General features: G+C 36.7%; 1 protein-coding gene across 4 annotated transcripts in view; it reads left to right on the forward strand.

Annotated features, from left to right (window-relative positions):
• The window catches only part of CLEC16A (C-type lectin domain containing 16A), a 49,580-nt gene extending 35,116 nt beyond the window's left edge, over positions 1-14,464 (forward strand). The window contains exons 23-25 of one of the 4 annotated variants that reach the window (XM_030459710.1): positions 4,605-4,724; positions 8,819-9,186; positions 9,450-10,835. In XM_030459710.1, coding sequence (XP_030315570.1) covers positions 4,605-4,724; positions 8,819-9,159 — 461 coding nt within the window. In that variant the 3' untranslated portion in view covers positions 9,160-9,186; positions 9,450-10,835. Of the gene's footprint in view, positions 1-4,600; positions 4,725-8,818 lie in introns of all 4 variants that reach the window. The other 3 variants (XM_030459709.1, XM_030459712.1, XM_030459711.1) reach the window with 3 other exon arrangements.
• Positions 14,465-23,996: the final 9,532 nt, after the last annotated feature.

A 23,996-nucleotide genomic window follows, 5' to 3' on the forward strand; every position in this document is an offset into this window, starting at 1 on the left:
ATTTAAAATGTTGTTGGTTTGTATGTCTGGGTTTTTTTTAAACAGAAGTGTTACTTTCCATAAATTCTGTAAACTGCTATCCTCTCACTGTACTGAATAAGTTGATCTCCCCTTAAAGTGTCTTTTTTAAACTGGGAGGTGTTGGCTTCTGTATGTTTATGTGATACTCATGTTAGAAACAATGGGCCAAATATGAAATATTTTAGAAGTTATTTAGGATGATAATATTGAAAAGTTTTTGAAGTACCACAGTTCTGTCTGGAAACTACCACATTTGAGGTTGTTTCATTAGTGCAGAAGAAGCTGCCAGAAAAATAGACTAACTAACTTTCAGCAGTGCAGCTACTATGTGTCTGGTTTGGTCAGTGTATCTAGTGCGTATGCTTATGCTGCAACTTCTTATTGTATTAGAATGCCTTTATTCCTCCTTTTTTTGGTGTACTATTTGTAGATAATCTTGTAATGGTGTTCATTCTGAGTGCAGATTGTGTGTGAGCCAAAGCCTCAAGCTGGACATTATACAAGGACTAAATCCTGAAGGGTGCTCACTGAAATGTTTTCATGCTACAACTGACCTACTCTGATTCATTTTGGTTATAAAACAATAGAGGTACCTTGATTCTCAAAACCTTTTCAGACAGCCCCCTCATTTTAACAGTTGCTTCCGATGCTGATTGCTCCTTGAAATGGTGGTTCTGGTTCCTGCTTCTAAGACGTGCCATTTTGCCTTTATTTGGAAGCCTCATGTAAAGCTAATTTTTTCAGCAGTCTTACAGAAAATTATGCAATCTTTTAGGCATTTAGTGTTTTTTAAATTTCAGTATCAGGAGAGCAATGTGCATTACATGTCCACAGTGACTGTCCCTGCAAGAAATATTGCTGGAAATGTCAAGAAAAGTCTGCTTATGATGCTTATGGATGCTGTGTAAAGCATTCTAGCATGCAGGCTCTATATTAAAAAGCATCTATTACTGTGAGAGACTAACATATGGGCAAAATATTTTTGCAAAATAGGGAATTCCAGAATAAAATTGAGAATATTTTTCTACATGCAATTTATTAAAAACTTTGGAAGGACTTAATTTCATTGTTTTGGTAAATGGTTGCTGTAATCCATTCTCTTGATGGCCTAGATAATGTGGTTACACAGAAAAGTGGTATCATATGCCAAAATTCTCAGTATGAGAGACTAATTCTAAAATGCAACATAACAGAGAGAACATCATACTGAGAGAAAACATACTGCAGGAAAGCATTTGTTTGACAACATTTTTCTCCTTAGCAGTTGAAAAAGGCTCATCTATGATGATATGTGTTGTATTTCAATCCTCTGTGATCAGGAAGTTAAATGCATTACAAGACTTCTACAATAGGGGTGAAGAGAAAACTTTTGTAAAGGAAATGAAAATAAAAAATCTAAATTATTTTTATTGCTGTAAGCAACATGCTTACAGATAGTCCACAGAACTATCAAGCAAGACCATGCTGCATGTTTCAAACTGAGGTCTTTCAAATGCATATAATCTGACTTCTATGAAAAATTTAGTAGATCCAGAGACATAATTCCTCATTTAGCATAAAAAAAATAGTATATTGGCATTTGTATAGTATGAAAGTCTGTTTATTTTTCCTGCCATTTAAAAAGCCTGGTGGTAGGAGGCTACTCATTGGTTTAAAAAAAATAAATTAAAAAATGTAGATGCAGTAATGTAGATGCTTTAGCTGCATCCTGCCACTAGGAGCATAGTTACCTTCAGCAAAGTCAATGAAAAGGAACATGAGAAATCTGCATGATCTACTTCAGTCCTAAGTCAGCAGCTTTCATTAGCATGCTGCAGGGATGACTCTTAAGTTCAGGCCCTGGATTTTTTTCTGGTAACTTAGAGCGTGATGACAAAGAGGAAGACAGTGACTGTATGTGCATGAATCCGGTGCAACAGGGTAGATAACAGTTGATACTGATGTGCATGCATCTGATCTGCATGTAGCTTCCAGATTTTGATGAGGATCATACTTCCTCTGACCTTTAGGACCAAGCACCCCTGCCATGTATGTCATTGAAGGACCAATTGTTAGCTCAGACATAAGTTATAATAAAAATACAAAATGTATTTGGTGCATAATTGCATCATATCTTACAGTATTGTTTCCTTGTGAAAGAATCTTGCTAATGCACAGAACCTGTTCCTTAATTCAGACTAAAGCAGTAAGTGTGCATAATTCTTCTAAGCTGCTCTGTTGGTCTGTACCAGACTACTACAGTAATTGCAGTCAGTAGTGAACTAGTAATATTTTAAATAGTTAAGCTGAGGGGCTGACAGTGTCTCGGGGGCCCTAGTATAGACTGGAAAGGATTCTGAAATCCCTAAAGATGGGTTTTGGGTAGCTGGGGGCCAGGGAAGAGTTTTCTTCAAACCAGGGAGCTTTGTTGACACTTTTTACTTATCTTCAGTGTCAGATCAATGCTAAAGTCTGTTCCTGGGAGCAGTGTTTCTGCACTAACTTACTCGCCTAACTCACTGCAAGTTTGTAATGAATGGTTTCATGAATATTTGCTGTTTATAGTATCTACTTGTAGCAGAGCTGTAGTGGAAACTGTTGTCAGGAGCATGACAGTTAATTGCTTGGTATGTGCATAAAGATGTTCTACAGACTCCTGAATGAACAGAAGTACACTGTTGAAGTAAGGGATTGTGTCTTGAGTGCTCTCTGTTATACTATTATATCAGGTCTTACCACTCAGCTGAGTTATATATATATGTACATATATATATATATTGCTGGCATTCACCCATGTCAGTGTTGAACAATGTGATTTTTTCCCTTAACCTGTTGAGGAAAATTGAAACCAAACTGCCTTATTCTGCTGTGAAGCAGAAGAGAAGGCTTGTATGATGTGAAGTGGCTCAATGTCACTTCAAGTCACTTCAATGAGGAACTGACAAGTAGCTGACAGAGTAACAGTTACCAATATCTGCTTTAAACTCCAAGGCAGCACTTGGTGCTGCCACCACCTGTCCCATTTGAATCTCCCTTCTCATTTCTCATTCCATTTCAAACACACTCACACGAGCACATGTACATCCCTCCCTCCTGCCCTGCTGCTCCCTTGTTCTGGCAGCTGCTCAGATCACAAAGAACATGCTAGGTTGCTCAGGAACTTCAGTCAAGTAGGCTAGACAAGATAAAGGGGAGATGTGTATGTAGACTTCAAGGAACCTACAACTACCTTCCTTACATCTTAACCATGACATCTGATTCTACTGTAAACTTGTAATTATAGGGTCCTAAGGTACTGCCTACTGGCAGATGTAAAAAAAATTAAAATTAACATGCCTGTTTGAAGTTTTGGTATGTGTAAGATAATATTCTTGCAAGGTGGATTTTAATCATCAAGCCTCAGCTTAGAAAACAATCCCTTCTTGGCTACTAGAAGGGATTTTTTTAGAGTGCTTGTTAGAACCATGCACTTTTTTAGAGTGCTTGTTTTTATATATGCCAAGGATTAAGAAGCTCTCTTACTGTAAGCGAGCAGTCTTCTAGAATTATGTATATATAATGTCATCTATGCCAAATTTTATCACTCTTTAAGTTGTCTTAAGCATTAAAATGCAACTGGCCTCAGTAGTTAGGAAAATGTTTATATCTGAACAGTGGATATCGAGGACTTCAAAAGGCATTATTTTCTGTGCCACTTATGATGTATTTCACACTTGTGGGCAGCTATTGATGGTAAAAGGTCTAAAACAAGTACAAAGGGCTGTCCTATGTTGCAGAGAATTGGATTCCAGTCTGTAAAATAAATTTTCTATATTTCAGGGAAAGGATAATTAATCAAGCATGGAGAGCCTGTGAGAGCAGTGTCTGCCATCTTACTGAAACCATCTCTGTCTCTTCCCTCTATAATCAGTAATGTAAATGTGGTTTGAACTGTTCTATGATGCTATAATTTTTCCACCTAGGTGAGGAAGTACTTTTGTTTCTAGAAAGTGTCTTTTCTAGAAACTCTCTGTGCACCAAACATCATCATCTGAACTGCTGCAATCTTTTAAAATTCTCCATTTGGCTTTATTATAAATCAAATCTAATACTTCAGTTTCATATCATAGACCAGGACTGAATGGTCTGAAGTACTGTTACCTGCATGGCAGTGCACCCCTTATAAAATATGGCCAGTGGATAAAATAATCTGGTCACCAGAACTTGTGATAAATATCTTCTCAAGATCTCTTAAACACGTGAGTAGATTGTAATGCTAATAAATGTCTGCTGGTCTCTCCTCAGTGTAAAGGCTGTTGGCATTGCCAGACATAGCCCAAACTCTATTATGAACATTTTCAGATAAATAAGCAAAAAATGAAATTGGTTAAACTCACTCATTCCTAAAGAAGGAATACTTCCAGGTACAGAAGTATTTCCCAAACTTACAAGACTCTTGGCGTGGTGTCAAATTATATTCAAGATACCAGCAGTTATGGATGTGTCCTTGCCACTTATTCTTGTTCCTGCTCTAACATTTATCCTTTGTCTTCATTCCAGTTTCCCTCCCTGGTTTCATTGTTAAAGCCTTTGTATGATATATCGCTGTGTTTTCCTCTAGTAAGGTCTGGCAGGAAAGGACGTCGGCGGGTGTTTAGTCTGTCGGAGGCTGACAGTCACGGTGGACACTGGGTTTAGGTCTTCAAGCAGCAGCTGCAACAGAAACTCACGCAATATCAATTCAGGCAGGTTCCTCCATAAGCTTTCAAAAGCCTATAAGAGTTAATAGAACATATTTGGTTTCCATGCTGACAGCAATGATGGTGAGGTAGGAAAACTGAAGAAAGCATCATAAATATTTGTTTATACTGGGTTTTTTTTTGTGAATTGTAAAGCAATAATTAGCTGTTTCTGAAAGCCTTGTCTTCAGTTTCTCCCCTCTTTCTTGGCTATCAAGCTTCCAGCTTCAACGCAGCTATGTCTTCATTTGCACAGGGGCAGCCATGGCTGTAGTGGAATTTAGTAAACCCAGGCTCCTGAATGAACAGTAATGCAGGTTCTTGACTAGCAACAAGCAAGATATCTGTTTATAACTCAAGTAAAATTGACAAGCATTTAGCATAAGACTGTCCTTGGACTGTGCACAAGTTTAATGTTCTAGTGATCATCAGACTCGGGCAGATGGCTTTATGGACCATTTAATTGCCTGAAGATGTGAGGAGGGAAGCAGATTCAAAGAAAGATGGAAATATTCTTCAGGGTACCTCCTTATCTATATAACCTGATTTAACTGTATCTATTTTTTTTTTTTTACTAACATAGCATGAAGATATTTTATTCTGTTGATATTATACATGTTAATATTATACAAACACTTTCATTCACCTTTATAGATTTAGTTTGTGTCATTTCACTTAATGTCCTGTTATATTTTTGTTACCCTTTCACAGAATGTTGCTGTACAGCTTAGGACACTTCTTTATAGGTGATAGTCATTCTTTCCTTTCCTGTTTTTGTCTGTTATTTCACTAATAATTATCCTTATCATAAAGAAGTTGAGTGGTTTGCTGTGGATTTTTTTGCCGTGATGATAATCCTGGTAGCATTCTGCAAGTGCTGAAAAACCTCAAAGACTGCTGTAGCCATTGCAAGCAGAGAGCTAATAATACCCAGAAAGTTACAAAGTAGCACCATTTTCAAATCTTGTTTGTTACTTAAATTTTGAGATATGTGAGGGTTGTTTATTGGAACTAAATATTAACATCACAACAGTTTTAAGAAACTGACTTAATTCTCCCAGGTTTTTTTTGCAGATCTGGCTTATATTTTTGCCAGAACATCCTTGCTTAAATACAGTTGAATTAGGGAGACGTAAATGTAAGTATTGTTTCCCACAGTAGATGATAACTTTTTTATATTTAAGAGAAGAGCATATCTGAGTGACTGGTGATTTTATTCAGGTAAAAAGAGCATAAAGAATTTTCATTCTATCCAAAAGCTAAAGTGGAACCAAATTGGGTTTTTAGGAATGCACTTAGTATTTTTATGTGCAATATTGATAGAAGTTCCAGGTAATGGGTAGAGAACTAATCTCTAACCATGGTGGGTGCTTTGAAACTCTTTTGAGTCAATAGCTTGGTGTCTATCTGGGTTTCAGAGATTATTCTTGTAATAATCTCTTCTTGATTTTTTTTCAACTAGGTACTTTTTGCCTATTGTTTATTCCAGTTTTGGAGACTTTAAGAATTCAGATCATACCTAAATGTATATTTATCTACTTGATACTTCTCTGAATTGAATATGACTTCAAAATACTTTGAAATTTTGAGCCTCAGAGACTTTCTCATTAGTAGGTGTTGTCCAGAAAGTCATATATTCAATTAACTGGGAGGCATTATGTATGGAAACATTTTACATCAAGAAGGTGATACAGTTTTACATTGTAATGCCTCTTATATACCAAATAATAATTCCAGGAGGCTGGATCTCTGTATTCCATTTTTTATCTAGTTTCCTTCATCTGTAGTCTAGGATTGTTTTCCTCTGTCCTGTAACCGAAAGATATGGGAGATGATTATGTTTAAAAATGTATCTACAACAAATTTAGAGTTGCCATTTCAAGCTAAGAATGCACCACAAGTACTCCATGTATTTAAGAGCTTGGTCACAAAGATGTAGGAACTGCTCTCACAGCCATAGTTTCCACCTGTGACTGAACAGTAAAGTTTTTAGTTAAGTATTAGTCCAGAACAGGTTTATCAGTTGCAAAATATTAGTGAGAGTTTGTGGCCTTTTCTAGGTAATGTTAAGCATTCTCCCTCCCCCACCCATTTGTTTACTCTTAGTTGCCATCTCTAGGGGCTACTTGCAGTTTGCAGCTACCTGGTCATTTGGGCAGAAATGCCAGGCTGGGCTACAGAAACCTGGCACTGCTACCCTTACATACAGTAATAGAATAACAGAAGGGAAGCTCTGACAGTGGCTAATGAAATATTGAAAGTGGAGGAGAGAGACTTAATTCTACCAATAATAAATAAAAGCAGGAGAGAAGTATAGAAGAGCTCTAATTTTGTACTCTAGTGCAGCTAAAATACCAGACAGAGGGTGTTCTGCTTGCATTTTTTTTATGTTAATCTTTTTTCTTAATGTTTTTTTCAGACTTTTGGATAGAAAAGTTGGATTTGTTGACCCCAGATATTTTTTTTTCTTTGTGTGTATGTAGATTTTTTCAATACTTTCCTTTTCTTTGTGGCATTGAGAAGGGAGTTATCTTAGCATTAATTTAGATCTTACGTGGAAGGGTTTGAGCAGAATGCAGCATAACAAAAGAATACATATGTCTGTCCTGATTTCAGTAAATGAAAGTATTGATAAAATGTATTAATATTCTGTTGGAAGAGAGAGAGGAATGATGTAAGAAGTGAGCTGTAGAATCAGAAGTGAAAGAGCAGAACTGCAATAGAAATATGCTGTATATGACATTCCTGAGCAGAATACCATTGATATTACTTTATTTACCAGAGTGTCATTTCCTCCGTTATCATTGGCTATATTCTCAATAAAGCATCTTGACAGCTAAAAAGAAGAATCTGCTGAGTTACTTTGACTATGTCCTTTTTTAAAAAAAAAATAACCAGTGATGTCTCTTTTATTTAAAGGAGGCTTTTTAACTATTTATATATTGTGGTTTTATTAAAGTGAGAAACTTTAATAAAACCAAATTTACTAAAATTAAAACAAAATTAATTAAATTTAAAGCAATTTAATAAAATTGATTGATTTTCTGGAATGAGAATACACCATTGTTTGGGGTTTTCTTACCAGAAGGGTGAAAAAAAAATCTTTTATCTCACTGTTATCTTTGTGATAACCATTTTGTTCTCGGCACTTTTTTTTCCCTTATGTTCATGCTTTCTGTTCTTTTGCAAAACCAATTTTAATCATATTGAAACTGGAATATTTTAAGGTCACTGTGAATTAAAAATAGAAGCTAATTCATAGCTTATGTATTCACTACATTGCCTTGTAGGCTTTTCTGCGGATGCCTGTACATTTGAACACATGCTGTTTCTTACACAAGCTCTAAAAATGGTCTGTCTTGAAGCTGGATACCTGTTACTCTCATCACATATTTTAGTCTAGTCTGAAAACAAAAAAAGCTCTAATTATTTGGGGCATACCAGTACATATAAGTGTGTATTGCCTCATCCTCTCCATGCACTATCCATCTCAGCCATTCACTTTATAGTTAGGTAGGATTTTAAAGGGGGAAAACTCCCAACTCCAAGTTGTATGCTGCATGTTTAGGATCACAAAAAAATCCCATATAAAGGAAGCCTATATAAAAACAGGCCTTTTTTGCAGCACCTTTCCATTACAGTAAACACATTTTCTCCTTTCTGTTCTTCCACAGTTCTGCTTTCTGTGGTTGAGGTGTCACTTAAATGTGATTCTGGAGAATGAATTGAGAGAATGACTACCAAATTTTTGTAAGAAACAAGCCACATCTTGAGAAAATTAGTTATTCAGGGGTTCCTTTTTATTATTACTATTATTATTTCTAAAGTCCTTCCTGGTATGGGTTGGCTATTCATTTTATTCCATACTAAATACTTGATAGACTTACTTATTTCCTCTCTCTAGCAATATTTCTGATATTTCTGCATTTCAAGCACTGAACATGTAAAATTTCCTGGTTCCTAATCTGAACAGATTTCTGCTACTTTTTTTTCCTAATTATTAAATTATTCTTAAATACTCATAAATAATAATATGCTGATAGGCTTAATGTACATATGCATTTATATATTGATTGTTTCTTCATGTTTTCTTTTATTAGATGATTCTTCAGCTCCAGAGCAGCCTCAGATGGCCATTTCTGGTCAGATGATGTTGACTGATGAAGCTCTTTCAACTGTGTCAAAGTCCTGCAAGAGTGCTATAAAAAACAGTGACATAGAAACACTAAACCTGTCTCCTAGCCTGATTCCTGCCCAGCAGCCCACAATATCATTAATAACAAATGACAATACGGATACACTAAGTGTAGAGTCACTTACCCTGGTGCCACCAGTTGACCCACACAGCATTCGAACATTCAGCTGCATTCCTCAGTCCTCTTTGCAATCTGAAATTGAAGTTTGCAAGGTAAAAGAGGAAGAGCAAGAATGTCCTGACTAAAGCCAATCTGCAGACTGTGATAAGCAGGTAAAGCAAATGCAACCAAATTCTTAGTTGCTTTTCCATTGGGAGTACTGAAGCTTGAGAGGCCATCTGGTCTGCAAGAACAACTCACTGCTGAGAGAGACCATGGGCAGCTTTTATAGTACATCAAATGCTCAGCATATTTAAACTGGAGAGGAAAAAACAAACAAAAAACCCCAACTTCTTAATTAAACTGGTTGTTTCCTACCAATTTCTGTTATGCAAGAACAAGGTATTTCAGAGCACCTATTTTCTTTCTATTACAGGGTTCTAGCTGCAGGAACTAAGTTAGCTATAAAAAGGTCTACAGTTTTATGGCAAAGTGAAGAAATTTTTGGATTCCTGGCTTCAAGATATTCTATCATTACTTCTCTGAAACTGGAAGCATACCACTGACCAGAAACAGATACATATTGCAGGGCACAGATAGTGAGACATGGTGTGTATTTCAGTTTGGTTGTGTTTTGTTTTGTGTTTTTAAATCCTTATCTCATTCATCTTGTGGAGGGTCTGCACGATTCCAACAAGCTTGACCACTTTCAGTGTTGTCTTCTTTGGTCTCCAGACTTCAGTACTGTGTTTTCAATACTGTGATTCAAAGCAAGATATACATCAACAATTTTTTAAAAGCTAAAAGCCTGAAGTTTAATGACAAATGCTTATACAAATTAACATAAGGGATTTTTGAGACTACTTTAGTCTTTGCTTAACCAGCTATGGAGGAATGTGAAGTATTTTAAGAGACTGCTATAGCCTGTTTGTTTGCTTCTGACAGTCAAATTGCTACACCTCTGAGAAATTATGAGTTGCTATCTTTTCTACTAAAGGACAATTTCTAGAAGCAGATAGAAGCAGTTTTACTCTAAAATTTTTCATCTTCATGTAGGAAGAAGGTCACCACTTGAACTCATAATTCCTTTGCGAGTCAAACTCAAAAGGAAAGGTACTATGTAGGGTTTTTTCCTATCTGGGATAGTATCACAGCTAAAAAACATTGCTACATAGAAGTAATCCTGAGTTTATGCTTCCCTTGCTTTTCTTCCTAGATCCTGATACCAAGTTGACAGAAAGTAATGGAAAAGTTTCAATTAAAATTTGGAATGTTCTTTACTGATTTGATATGTAATTTAACTGGAATAGAATATAAGATTTTTCATCAATTTCTATGTCTGCTAATTAATAGTAAAGTGAGCAGATTGTCATTATCCATCTGCTCGCAACACTGACTGCTCTCTGGCTCTCAAAGATTGATGACTAATATTTACTTGGTATTGTGATTTCAGTCATTGATGCAATCTGTTTCCTCACTCTGTCTCCACTAACATTGATTTCACATCAAGCAGGTGAATCAAAAAGTTTTAACCTACTTTAATCTCTTACTGTACCCCTTCCTGACTCTCAGATGGAATACTTAAAGTGGTCTAAAATGTTATATATGACATTGATTTATCCCCAAGTATAACTTTGCTCACTTTCTATGTTTTTCTTCATGCAGTAATTCAGTCTTTGTAAAGTGTGCATAGAAGATGTCTCTATCAAACGCCAGCAATATTTTTCTTTCCTTTCCCTTATTAGCATTCTTGTGTGCAGTTTTGTTGATTTATAGTTTTCTTTGACTTCTACTTTGTCTCAAATTGATCTAACCAATATTCTGACCAATTGTTGATTTAGAGTTTTCTGTGACTTCTACTTTGTCTCAAATTGATCTAACCAATATTCTGACCATTCCAGAGTGGTCCAAACCCTAAATGAATTCTGAGAGGTCTTTTTTTTTTTTTTTTTTTTTTTTGTCATATATATGAACGATTCTAGACAGCAGTAACAATTTGGGCATAATGATTACATAACTTTTCATTAGCTGAACTGGTTGCAATCTAGACTTCCTAGAAGTTTGTTGCAGCATTACAATGTAGCCCCAGTAATATTCTGAAGATCACTATAAAAATAATGCCTTCCTTAGTTTGAAAACACTATTTTAGTTGTTAGACTTAACACTTGACCTAGATTACACAAAATGCCACTGTTCAGGCTGAATTTCCTTAAATGAAACTCATTTTAGATGGGACAACCTTGATCTTTATGTATCTAATTACAAATTCAGTTCTAGCAAGATGAGGACCATGCACAAGGAGTCATTTTACAAGCTATGCAGAATCGGACCCTTGAAAATGGGTGAAATGGCACAAAGAGAAGAAAAACTGACATTCTTTTCATTGCCTTTGAGTGGCTTTTAAATCTCTTGGTGAGTTGTCTACTGAGAGCTTCCCAGGAAATGGATGAGATAGAGACTGTTATTAGGAAAGCCAAAGACTATGTCTGCTCTGGAGTCTGGCAGAGCCATGCTGGTCAAAGGGTGGTAAGGTGGGGTATCTTTTAGCAGTTCAGTTAAAAGATCTGCACAAAGATGGAATTGCACCAGCTCTACCAACATCTTGTTATAAATATTGCAACTGATGCAGACCAGCCTATAGCTCTGAGTGGTTATGCCACAGAAGCTTTTTGACTTCTATGCTTCTAATAGTAAGGCAAACAATTTGACTGTGATTCTTAATGCATTAGGAGACTTCAGAATGTAAAAACTCTGGAAGTGCTGAAATAATCTGTCATCATCAGTCTTTTATCTCTGAGAGTATGGTGTTACTCATCTACAGTTCCTTGAAAAGTATCATTTCTATCTCCTCCTTATCAGAAAAACTCAAGGGCTGTTTTCTTACCCCCCTTTCACTGTAAAAAGGAAACTCAACCAAGAAAGCATTAGCAAATCAGACACAAATGCAATTTTTCTCTAAACAAAAGTTGATTTGAGTCAGTGTAACATCACTCTTTTTAACCAAATACCAAGGTGGTATTGAGAGCAGCAGTTAAACAATTGACACTTCAAAAACCTCACTATTTCAGTGTCATACTGCAGAGGGAGGTAGAATCACTCTAAAATAAACCTAGCAGTATTCCAGAGCAAAATGCCAAACATTTTTGTGAGATCCTGAGTTCTCAGTGTTTGTTGTTGGAAGCTGTGCCTGTCTTCAGATATATTATGTTAACATAAAACTGTTCTATTACTTCCTTCCTTTTGGGAAGAGAAACCAAAGAAGCCAAGGCATATGAAATGTTAATTTGTTATTTTATGGTCTAGGTGTTTAGTTTTATCAAATTTTACCAAGGTACTACTTGTTTAGCAGAACTATGTGTTGATTTATTGTTAGGTCTCACTGCTCGTCCTCTTTGCTTTTCTGTGTGCAGCAATGAACAAGATGCGAGCTTTTAATTTCTCAAGAGGGTAATGGCAGAATGCACTTGGCAGTTTGGTAAAGAAGGGGAGGGAGGAAACCTAAGGGCCCAATTCTAATGGCTGCTTCAGCATAGGAGTAATTAAAATTAAATTGGTTTTCAGACATTATTTGATATGGAAAGAAACTAAAGGTTTCACTTCCAGCATTTAGTTTTATAAGTGATGTGGATTAAACCAAATTCATAAGAAATACAGTCACAAATATTAATACCAAAAGCTATATATTTTATGTTTGAAGCCATGAATTATATACAATATTATTTGCATCCTTCACTGCTAATTGATGATAAACTAAAATTCTGACTTCTCTTCTTTAAATTAAGATGACCTTAAAAAAACAAAGATGTAAAATTGCACCTGTTAAAGAAGCACCTCTACAACACAGTTTGAATTTTCCTTGAAGTCACTTGGTGAGGAAAAATTAGGATACCCTCCAGAATTCATTTCTTCTTTTGCAGAGTTATTGCTAAAGGACAGGTATGTGACAGCTAAAAATTCTTCTTCCGTACCTAGAATTTAAGACTCAAATCTATGTCAGTATTCAGACCTGAAGTCAGTGTCCAGTGATTCACATGAACCCTTCATACATAGACAGAATACAAAGGCAAATACTGCTCCTTTGCAGATATTAAGTATTCTTGTGTGTAGAATTTTAAAACTGATGGCTAAAACAGTTTGTTTATAGAAAAAACAGCAGTCTTTAGGATTAAAGTTACTGTGATTTCTAATCTTTTTTTTCCTAATTAAGCAGTGAAACATAATATTTCCACACTTACTACAAGAGGCCTGGGATGGTTGTTTTATGATCTAAGAATTCAGTAATTGCTCTACAACTGGGTGTCATTTAATTAGTAATAAACCAAATTTAAAACTGTAGTCTTGAAGACATAGGTAAGCTATCAGATGAGGAGCTCAAACTTTAAGTATGAAGCCACTTCATAGAAGTAAACATGTTAATCACATGGTGCTGTCAGTGCTATAATATAATAAGTCACTCTTTTTGCTGCACAAGTTATAGGCACATAACTACAGAATGGCCTAATTAATAGTTTCACTACCCTGCATGTAGCACTCTTCAAAAGAAACCACCATGCTAACCATTTTGATGTTGTCTTCACTAACCAGCTTCACTTCACTTAACCAGTTAAGTGGAGAGTTGCTTTTACAAGAACATTGCACATGCAGCTATTAACTAGGAAACTAAATGTTTTAGTCCTATAGCTGAATCAAAGATTTAGGAAAAGACATTATATGGGGACATCAAGGAGATCATATGGGGGCATCAGGGAGATCTAGGCATTTTGCTCCAAAGATGATGAGTCTCCTGTGTGTTTTCAGGTAAGCTAAAGTTAGGCATCTAAATGTATGTTGAAAATCAGCTTCCTAACTGTTACTGTCATTCTTCTTGAAAGTTTTTTAGTATGTCACTGTTTAAGCCTCAGTGGCTTACCCTAGGATAGCACTACGCTGGGCACTGCACTTGTTATCTAGATGGCTTTGGAGTGGCTCCCTTGTGCTTGCCTGCTCTGTCACTCTGACCTTTTCCAACTTTTGCAGCATGAAATAGAAACAAATAGAATGACTCTTACGCTCTCCAAATATTAACTCTTACTATCTCCTATTGGCTTCTGAAAAGCAGATGGTGATCCAAGCAGGGCTTGCTAGGGTGGGATGTTTTTAGGGGGGTGGTAGGGTGGAGGTGTTTGGGGTTTTTCCTGCCACTTAGGATTTTTTGAGTGGCATCAGAGACATGGGAGATGCAGTTCAGGAGTGACTCAAACAGAACGTTCTTTCATATGGAAATGTATTTTTATATTACATTTGTACAGAATTTTCCCTATTTTGATCTCCCAAAATTTTTAGATTTGTGCACTGCTCAGATTGGATTTCTTTTGCAAAGTGTTAAAAAATATGTATTTTATGTTTGTTAATGTATTATAAATGTAAAACTAAATTTTGCTTGTTTAATAAATGTGCACTGTGGTGGTATCTCATTTACTGTTTTGCTGGTTGGAATTAATTAGTCCTTAACATGAAAAGGAAAAACTTGAGTCATTGTGGTGATCTTTGTAGCATAAATAAATGTGTGGAGTGTGTTTACTTAAAAAAAAAAAAAAAAAAAAAAGACAACTCAAAAGGAATTAAGAAGCAGGTAATGACTAGGAATGCTTATTGATGGCAAAAGTTAAGTAAAGATCAGACCTAATATATAGATCATAAACTTAAGATACATGAGAACTTTTTTCATCTTGTTCTCTGTTACTTTTGGTTATCATACTGAAATGAACTCAAGACATAGAACTGCAGTCTGATAATTTAAGTATTATGAGGAGAAGGTCAGAGATTTCTTGGTTTTCAGTGCTGAGGTTTTGGGTTTGGTTGTATTTGAGGACTAACTGTAGCAGAGATATTTACAATTAACATGAAGGTAATTTTGAAAAGGATTGAATAAAGATTCAAGCGTATGAATTTTTAGGCTATTAGAAGTTCTTAGGAGCTTGCTTCTGCCCAGCAATAGCACTGTTACCACTCCAGGAGACCTGCTGGAAGCATTCTCTACTCTAGCGAATAACATTAGTCATATCCACTTGTGAATAGATGTGTTGATACTTTTGTTGCAGGATTTCTACTTCATTTTGAGTTGTTTTGTACTTTTGATTGTTTTGAGTGCATAGAGAGGAAATTTATTTTTCTAGAAGAATGACTGTACCTTGGATTTAAACACTGCATAAAGCATTTAGTGATAGTGAAGGACTGTCCTCCTAAGAAATATATATCAAACTTACATCTGCAATGTACTTCATTTGGGGGGGGGGAAGTCCTGAGCATGCATTTACATTTACATAGCAAAAAGCCTAAATGCAAAGTGAATTGAATTCTGAAATGTGTTTCTACAGGCAATAAGTATTAATTATTTTATGTAAGTTCTGACAGACATTTAAAGTAAATGCGACAGTATCTTATGTTAATTTAAAGAAAAATGTTTTAAGTGTCTGGGAAGGGAGTGAAATTAGAAAATATTGGTGTATGCTTCTGAAATCCAGATTATTATTTTACTGTTGAGTGTCTATCTGTTGGCATTAGTTATGGGTCATGGCTATTGAAAATCTGGACAAGAATGAACACTAGACCTTTCTTTGTAAATGGAACTTGGCAATAAAAACAGTGTTGCTAAGAAAACTTCCCTTTCATATTCTGTTGCTGAATTTGATGCCCAAGGCCATCAATTGCAGTGAAATGCAAAGTTTGCAGGAGTTTGCTTTTATTAAGAATGGTGTGCAACTGTGAGTGTCAGGCAATTTAGTCTTGAAGGCATATAGAGCCAAGGTATTCCTGTATTGTATATGCAGGAAAGACACAGCATGAGACAGTGCAAGAAAGAAGCCTGTAGAGGTGATGGGAAGTAGATGAGACCACGGGTTAAGAGTGTCAGGGCAACGTTTTAAAATGTTTGGGAACCATTTTAGAAGTGCCAGTTGTCTGTGATTTCTTCCCCAAGTATATCCTTGTACCCTCTGTATCTCTCTGATACATGTTGCCAGTTCAGTATATAAATTAAATCCAACCAAGTTATTAGTTGGAATCTTGTTAATTAGCCTCCAGGAATTAATTACAGTCAGTATGTTCTTTTTGAAATGTTATTTCTCAAACTAGGCAATGCTCCAGAAGCTTTCTCAGGGAGAAATTCAGTCACATTATACTGTGAAATAAACAAACTCTAGGTATCATAGTTGGAAGACAACATTAGGATTTACTAAAACATGCAAATAAAAAATCATGTTGTATTGGGGAAAATTGCCTTAAATCTGCTTTTGGGCAGTACTACTGCTTTAACGATAACAATTTATAATTTGTGGCCAGGAAGTTCCCTTCTGTTTTAAACTGTTTGGTGGTTTCTGTATCCCTCTGATGCCTCAGAACTTTTGCAGCCTTTTTTTCTTGTCGCTTTTTTTCCTATTTCTGTACTAGATCTTTTTAGACTTTGACATCAAGTGAGTGTCAACATCTTGACCCAGGTTACTAGTGGTCAGAGATGGAATGAAAGCACAGCCTGAAGCCCTTTTCTCATTCTGACTGGGATGAAAAGGAACTTGCTGTAGTTAGTGCAGTAATATTTCAAATATATTAACTTCAGCCTATTAGTGTAAGTCTTGGAAGTATCACATTGTTCTTGTGGCAAAATACCAAACTGGGAGCTACAGAGAAGTTGATTACACAGTTATACTAACTTTGCTCTTCATTTTATAGCTGTGGTTTGAAATTGCATGTTGATTAGTCAAGGAGGCAGTATCACCACCACAGTGATAGTCAGAGCTTGCTCTTTCCCTCAACAGCTAGAGCTACCAGAAATATAAAAAGGAGTTTCTGAAGGAGAAGAAAGGGAGAACCACCATAATGTCTTAGAGAAAAGAGTTTCAGGTCAGATGAGGGACAAAGGACCTACAAAGGACAAAAGTAGTCACTCTTCCCAAGAGAACCTAGTTGCAATGCTAATATGTGTGTGTATACATTTGTGTCCTGAATAACACTGGAAACACTCCGTCCAGCCTCTTGACAATGGGGGGAAATTGTTTGCATCTCTCCCTTCCAAAGAAAAGTAGTAAAGAAGCCAGTAGACTGCTTCTTTTAAATGTTTTTTAGGCTTTAGAAAAATTAAGAAGGGAACCCTCTTACTTAGGCTGGTAAAGTTGAGAAGACCAGATTTCTGATCCTCTTGAAACTTAAAACCTTTCTTGCATACATGGTAATAGGAACTTTTTGTTATGATTTTAAAACATGCAGTTCAGGAAGAGCTGCTTTTTCAATTTCTTTGTTTACCAAAACACTTCATTCTCTGGATTAATTTTGAGGAGAATTCCAGGCCTTTCACAGCTTGTTTAAACTAGAGAAAGTACTGAAAAAGGAGAAAACATGACAAGGAGCTAGTAAAAAAATATTCATCTGCAGTAAGCGGTAAGAGGTTTTTTTTAATACTTGAAAATGGCTTTGTAAAAATTTCCTACCAATTATGGGCCCTTGGAAATGGGCTGGGTTTGCTTGCTTCTACCTCTTTTTTGTAGAGGCTATAAGGAAAATGAGAAATTGTGAACAGTAGAATGAACTCTACCTTTTTCAATTCATTATTCCTGTTTCATGAACATGTCCCAACAAGTAAAATGAGAATTGTTAGGTGGGAGGGACAGTAACCTGAGAAATGAGCACGACTCACTCAGTGCTCACAGAATAAGGATGGAAAGAGCAAATTTCTGAAGGTCACCCTGTGTGGTTATTCTGTCCCTGCCTCCTGGTATCTCTGCCCCCCTGGTATCTCTGGCCATCTCCTTTCTTCTCTGTCCTAAAGATGGCAGAGTGGAGATACTTTATTTAAGGCCTAAGAGGTTCTTGCAGTGCTCTATGCCAACTGATTCATTGCTGCTAGTGATAAATGTTAAGAGCCATTAGAATGTTTTGGATTTCAAGGATTTACAGCAAAAATCCTGGCTACTTAGTGTATAATTTTGGTAAGACAGACAAGTCCAATTCAAAATTCAAAGTTAGCATTTTGGGGTCTTATTTTCTGCCTAACCAGTTTAAAAGGTTTGTAGATTAATTTCTAGTGGATGAGAGTTTCTTATATTAAAAATGAAAGTTAAATTTCAGTTTTCTTAAAATAATACAGTGATTTCCAGGATCTTTAAAAAGACAAACATATCATGTTGCTTATATGCTTGTAAATTTTAAATGTTTATGAATCGCCACACATCTGAAAACAGAGTTGTTTTCTCCATTATGCTTAGGCACACTTTTTTTTTCAAGGTAGGTCATAACTTGACCTCAAAATAAAGTCCCTTTGTTTTATTTGTTGTTCCATTTTGGCTTCTCTCTGTTGTGAAATTTGAAACCCTTTAACTTTCATGTAACTGGGTCTTGTTTCAGGTATAAAATTTTTACAGCTTTTAGAGATAAGAATTCTAGGTCATACAAAGAAGAAAAGCAATACCTAATTTGACAGGGCAGCCCAAGAGAAGTAAATGTCAGTATATAAAATTTTATGTGTAATATTGTGCAGTAGATCTGCTATTTAACTGATACAATAAATGTAAATAAATGTAAATGCAAGCATATCAGATTTCACTGTCCACAGCCAATCTTGCGTTTAAGTCATACTTTTTTTCAATACCACAAGCATATTATCTTGTTGCTGATGTGAGAAGGGTGTAATTCCAAAGTTCTTGGGAATTTGAGGTGAGCAGCTTTGCTTTTCTGCTTCTCCATCATGCAGTTCACTTGAATTTGCTTATCACAGTTGATCAGCTTCGAAGCTTTCCTGTGAAAGTGTTGTTTGCAACCACTGTCTGCTAGATAACTTGTAATTCTTACACAGCTGCCAAAATGCTTTGGAGGGAAGTAGTCTTTCTTGGCTTGGTTAACTTTTGGTTAAAATAGGTTTTGCAAGCTTCTTTGTGAGCTTCTGAACAGATCTTTATATTAGAAATTTATATTAGAAATTTGCTTGGTATGTGTGTTATCCTGCCAGCAAAGGCTTCACCTTTGCTTTAGCTTAATATTGGTCAGGTAATCAGCCTGTCTGCTCTTGGTGCTCATGTGAAGCTCAGTTCATGCTTGTGAAGTGCTTTGACATTGATACTAAGCATTGATCTTTTTAACTCCTTGTCATAAAGGAATATTGTAAAAATTATTCCAGTCCTATTGCTTGCACTGGTAATGTAGTTCCTGGCAAATACCTGTAACTTTGAAACTTGCCACAAAAAAACTTTTTATTTTCTCCTTTGCACCAAGATAAGAGTCACCTGAACTACTTACAAATGTTAAGAGAAAAAGTCTTTCTCCTAGCTGCTAGGATTGATTTTAGTTTTGGTATTTATTTGCAAAGGTTCTCTATTGTCCAGTCTGATTAATTCATGGTAGGAATTCTGATATTTGAAAAGAATCCTGGGTTTCTTTGTTGTTTTTTTGTCTGTTTGTTTGTTTTAATCTATATTTCTATTATCTTCTCTCTCCTACCTGCTTCATATTAATGATAATAAGGAAGTTTCTCAGGAAGTAGCTGCGAGCAACTGGAATGGCAATCAAAAGTCTGTGTACAGGAAGAAATAAATATTTCCTTGTGAAGCATCTTTAGGTATTCAAAAAATTAATTGTTGTGGGGGCTTAGGGTTTTGTTTTGTTTTGTTTTTTTGTTTTGTTTGGTTTTTTGTTTGTTTGTTTGTTTGTTTTTGGGTTTTTTTGTATTTTTGTTTGTTTCAGTGTAAGAAAGAAAAACAGAAAACAAAAAACCAATTCACACTACCTGAAGCCAGAAAGGTGGGACATATTTCCAAAAAGCTCTGAGCTGGGCCTTTGTAAAGATGGACTTGTGTGCATGTGTGGGGATTTGGATCTGTAGAGATGAGACTGTTCTGCCTGGACTGATACCCTGGAGTCTGTTTTGTTACCTTTTTTCTCTTGCATCTCTTCTAGGATGTGGTTATTTCTCCAGTGCTGCAGTGTGGCCACAGGGGCAATTATTGTTTGTGTGAAACTGGAGAGAAATAGGTGATTAAGTCTGCTTCAGATGTAATTAAGTTTGAAATGTTCCAGTGGTCACATTAGAAGCACTAATTTTAAGCTCTCTCATTGGTTTAGGCCCTAGCTATTTGTTACATAAAAAGGTAAAGGGTTTTTAGTGCTTTAAATTATTTTGTGGGGGAAGATGAAAAAAAAAGTGTTCTTCTAAGCATCAAGAGAGTAACACCCACTGCAGACTCCTCATCCTGACAAAATTAGTTAAGAAACCCCAAACCATTTTTTAAATGGAAAATTTATCTAATTCTCCTTTTTGATCCATCAGTGAAAAAAAACCACACCAGCAGATTCATCCTATGAGTGACTGTTTCACTATTTGTGTTCCAGAGATGGAATTTTCATGTCTTTAGTTATGCAGAAGCGTAACTTTAAAGTATGCTCAGGAGTCTGTCATTTCAATACATTCTTCCTTGTAGAAAATGGTTTAAGAAGCCATGTACTCCTGCCTTCTCCTTAGAAATTTCCATGCCCTTTTATATGTTAATGCAACTGTCTTTGGTTTGCATGTGTTGTAACCATTTTGGTTCAATGAGATGGATTTGAAAGTACAAAAATTTAAAATATGCCAGATTAGGGGAAAAAGAGAAATTTTTAGCTCATGTGGAATTGCTGGTAAGAGTATTTTTGTCATGCCTGGTCCATCAGTGGGAAAAATGAAATGCCAGACATGGATGGAACTGTGTCCAGAACTAAAATACCAGAACTTCTGTTTTTTGGAGTATCTGGAAGGGGAGAAGTCTGCTTTATGCATTCCCTGTCAGTGACTACCTTTGGACACAGTGCTTATCTCACGGAAGTTTGCTGCTCCCCACCACAAAATAGATGGGGGCTGTTTCAGCTAAGTACAGAATGCGTACAGAAGTGTTTAAAAGTGACCCACTGTACTGAACAGTTACTGTGAAGGAATAGCCTTCTATATGCTGGTTCACTCCAAGCAAGAACAGATGCAATTTGTCCGTGTCCTTTCTTTTCTTGAGGAACCTGGGAATGTTTGTGGAAACATTCCTCATCAGAGTGCAGGAAGCCTGAGGGTAAAGACGTTATTGCTGAGAAACAGAAACAGTTACTCCCTCAGTGACAGGCACAGCATCTGAACCAGAATAAAAAATGAAACTACCATTGTGTCACTCCAGATCTGGATTTCAACCAAGTTGTTGATAAACAGAATTTTTAACTTTTATCTGAGTTTGAAATCAGAGCTGCTGCACAGGTATACTAACATTTCTTCAGTATCTTCCCCTTTTTCCCAGCACAAGCTTTTTGAAAGATGAAATAACAAAGCAGAATAAGCACTGAAGGCAAGTCAGAAAAAGAGCTCTTAAAGCTTGTCAGAATACAGCCCTTTCATGTAGTGTAAAGAGGCAACCAGGTGCCACTCATTGCCAGGGAGTGTAGCAAAAGTGTAGCAAAAGAGATGAAGCAAAATACTAAGAGAAAAAGGACAACATCTTATTCAGAGACATCAGCCAGAATACACAGATTAGTGTTGAAAGCATCCTCCTATGTGTTCAATGTGGCCAGAAAAGGGAGAAACAGGTATTTATGCCAAACACACATTGGTTTTTGAGCCCAAGTCACTCAGATTGGTATCTTGTCTTCTAGTCACTGAAGATAGGTTATGGCATTCCTGAGGGAATAATGTGCCTTGGATATTCAATTTTCAGCATGAAACGGGAAGCCTTAGTAGCACTGGGAATTTTTAAATATATAAAATTCATTTCTAGGAGTAAATACATTCAGTTTCTCACCCAGGAAGTGTTTGTTTATGCTGTTTGCTCAGGCAGGCACCCTCTGAGGGTGCGTTTTAAGCTGACACATGTAACCAATTGCATGCCATCTCTGACAGCACGTGTTCTTTATTAGCCCATTAAGGATGAGCTTTCAGCCAGTGAAAATGTCAGATATTTGGCAAAGCATTAGCATGTGTTGTGTCAGAAAAATAGAATCTTGAGGTCTCAGAAGCCACTTAGGTTGACTGTTACTAGGTGATAATGCCATAAAGAGAACAAAATGGAAAGGAGGCTGTATGCAGTGTTTGTGAAGTGGGAGTCTCCTTCATATGTTTTGGCTGATGATCTACGACCTTTCTGGCCAGCCATTAGCTGTCTACCCCTCTCAGTTTTCTGATATCAAGACATGGCCACTTTCTCTCAATTATGTTTTTGTTTTCCACTCTCTTGGCCTACATTTCACAAAGTTCCATGTCTCACAGCCTGTTTAGTAAGAACTAAGTTCCAAGCTTTTGACATTCTCTGGCTAGATGTCATTTTCCCATAGCAGAAATATTTCTCTCCTCATGTAACTGTCCATGTGGTGCTGAGAGCTGGCCTGAACAGCTCAGATGAAAAGCTGTTAAGCACTCAACTTGGCTGGTCTGAAGATTGGGTGCTCCAGTGATTATGTGCATTACGGCAATTCTACCCCTGGTGAGCCAAGTGGGTTGTCAGTGTTTGGTTTATTTAATACTTTTTATACAATGGTATGAAGAACTGAGGAAAGGACTTTGTTTACTAGCAAAGAGTATCATTATCTTTCTGTGAATAAAGAATCAAATGGCACCAGCATGGGTTCACTTCAGCTTCAGCTGGTCTGCCATGGGTCCTAACCCTAACCCTTTCTCCCTGACATCCTCTGTACAGCACTGTCTCTCTTCTTTGCATTTGTAGTTTTGCTTCTGTGACTGTCTTGAAGGAGCAAAACTGCCTGAATTCTAACTGGAAGAAAAAAAAAACCCAAAATATTTTATTTTTTCTTACTTTGCCAGAGCTTCTCATTATAGAGCTACATAAACTTTACAGCTGGCACAAGAGAAACAGGGAGGGACGAACAGGCAGAGGATCACAGCATCTTGTCTGAGATTCTCTGTAACTCCTGGGAAATCTTACAAAAAACTCTCAGCGTGTGCCAGGCATCTGTGCTCTCTGAGCTACAGTCTTAATTACTGCTGTTGTTGCTTTCTGCTGCCTTCTGATCTCTGTAATGAAACCTGTCATTCACTTTGTGACCACTGCATCAGTAACCAGTTTAAAGCAAGCCTTCAGATCCATCATTTAGTCCTTGTCAGGACTTGGTGTGTTCAGTAGTCTGGGATGTAGCTTTCTTATGTTTTTATCTGTCATAGTAATAATTACATGCAAAGGGACAGTGTTTCTTCCATTCTTAGTCTGAAGTAGTGAAACACACCAGATTTCTTCTAACTGCCTAGAGAGGGGGGGAAGGAGAAAAGCAGAATGCCTTATTTTTGAGTCACTGTATCCAGTGTCAGCCAGCAGATTTATACTCTTCTGCTTTTTGTTTTGGTTCAGTTTGTTCTTTGGAGCATGGTGGACAGTCTAGAGGGGGAAGATACTGGCTTGGCAGATGCAGAGTCTGAGGCCCAGTGGCTCCATTCCAAGTATCAAAGTTAACATTTCTCAAAATGCTCACTTCTGCACTAAATAACAGGCCTGACTGGGCTGTGCAGTTACATTTAGGCTTTTCCCTCTGAAGTCTGGACAGTGTTTCCATCTGTGTGTTGTCCACAGAATCCAGTCCCAGTGCATTTGAAATGCACTGAGGCACAAAGAACCCTCAGGCTATGCTGCCACAGCAGCAGCAAATACATCAGGGTGAGCACTGGAGGAGATGCCTGGCAGGTGATAGAAATATTTGCAAAACTTGATCTGATCTCAGCCTTGGAAACTTGTTTCTCCAAACTTTTTTCCCCTTCTCCATCAGCATCGAGCAAGGCTGCTTCTATACAGAAGCTTTTCTACAAAGCTTAGAGGAGAATTAGTTTTTCACTGAGGCTTTTCTTACCTACTGATTGATTTAAGATGTTTCTTCATGGCACCACTGAACTGTTTTATAGAAGTTTTGGGGGTGGGAAGCCACGTCAGTTCTTTTGCAGATACTTTGTCCATGTTTGGTTGTTGTAAACTGGTATGGCCGTGTTTTAGTAGCTGCCTCCATTTCTGTT

Source organism: Calypte anna, chromosome 14 (genome assembly GCF_003957555.1).
Source record: "Calypte anna isolate BGI_N300 chromosome 14, bCalAnn1_v1.p, whole genome shotgun sequence".
In the NCBI taxonomy this organism is placed as follows: Eukaryota; Metazoa; Chordata; class Aves; order Apodiformes; family Trochilidae; genus Calypte; species Calypte anna.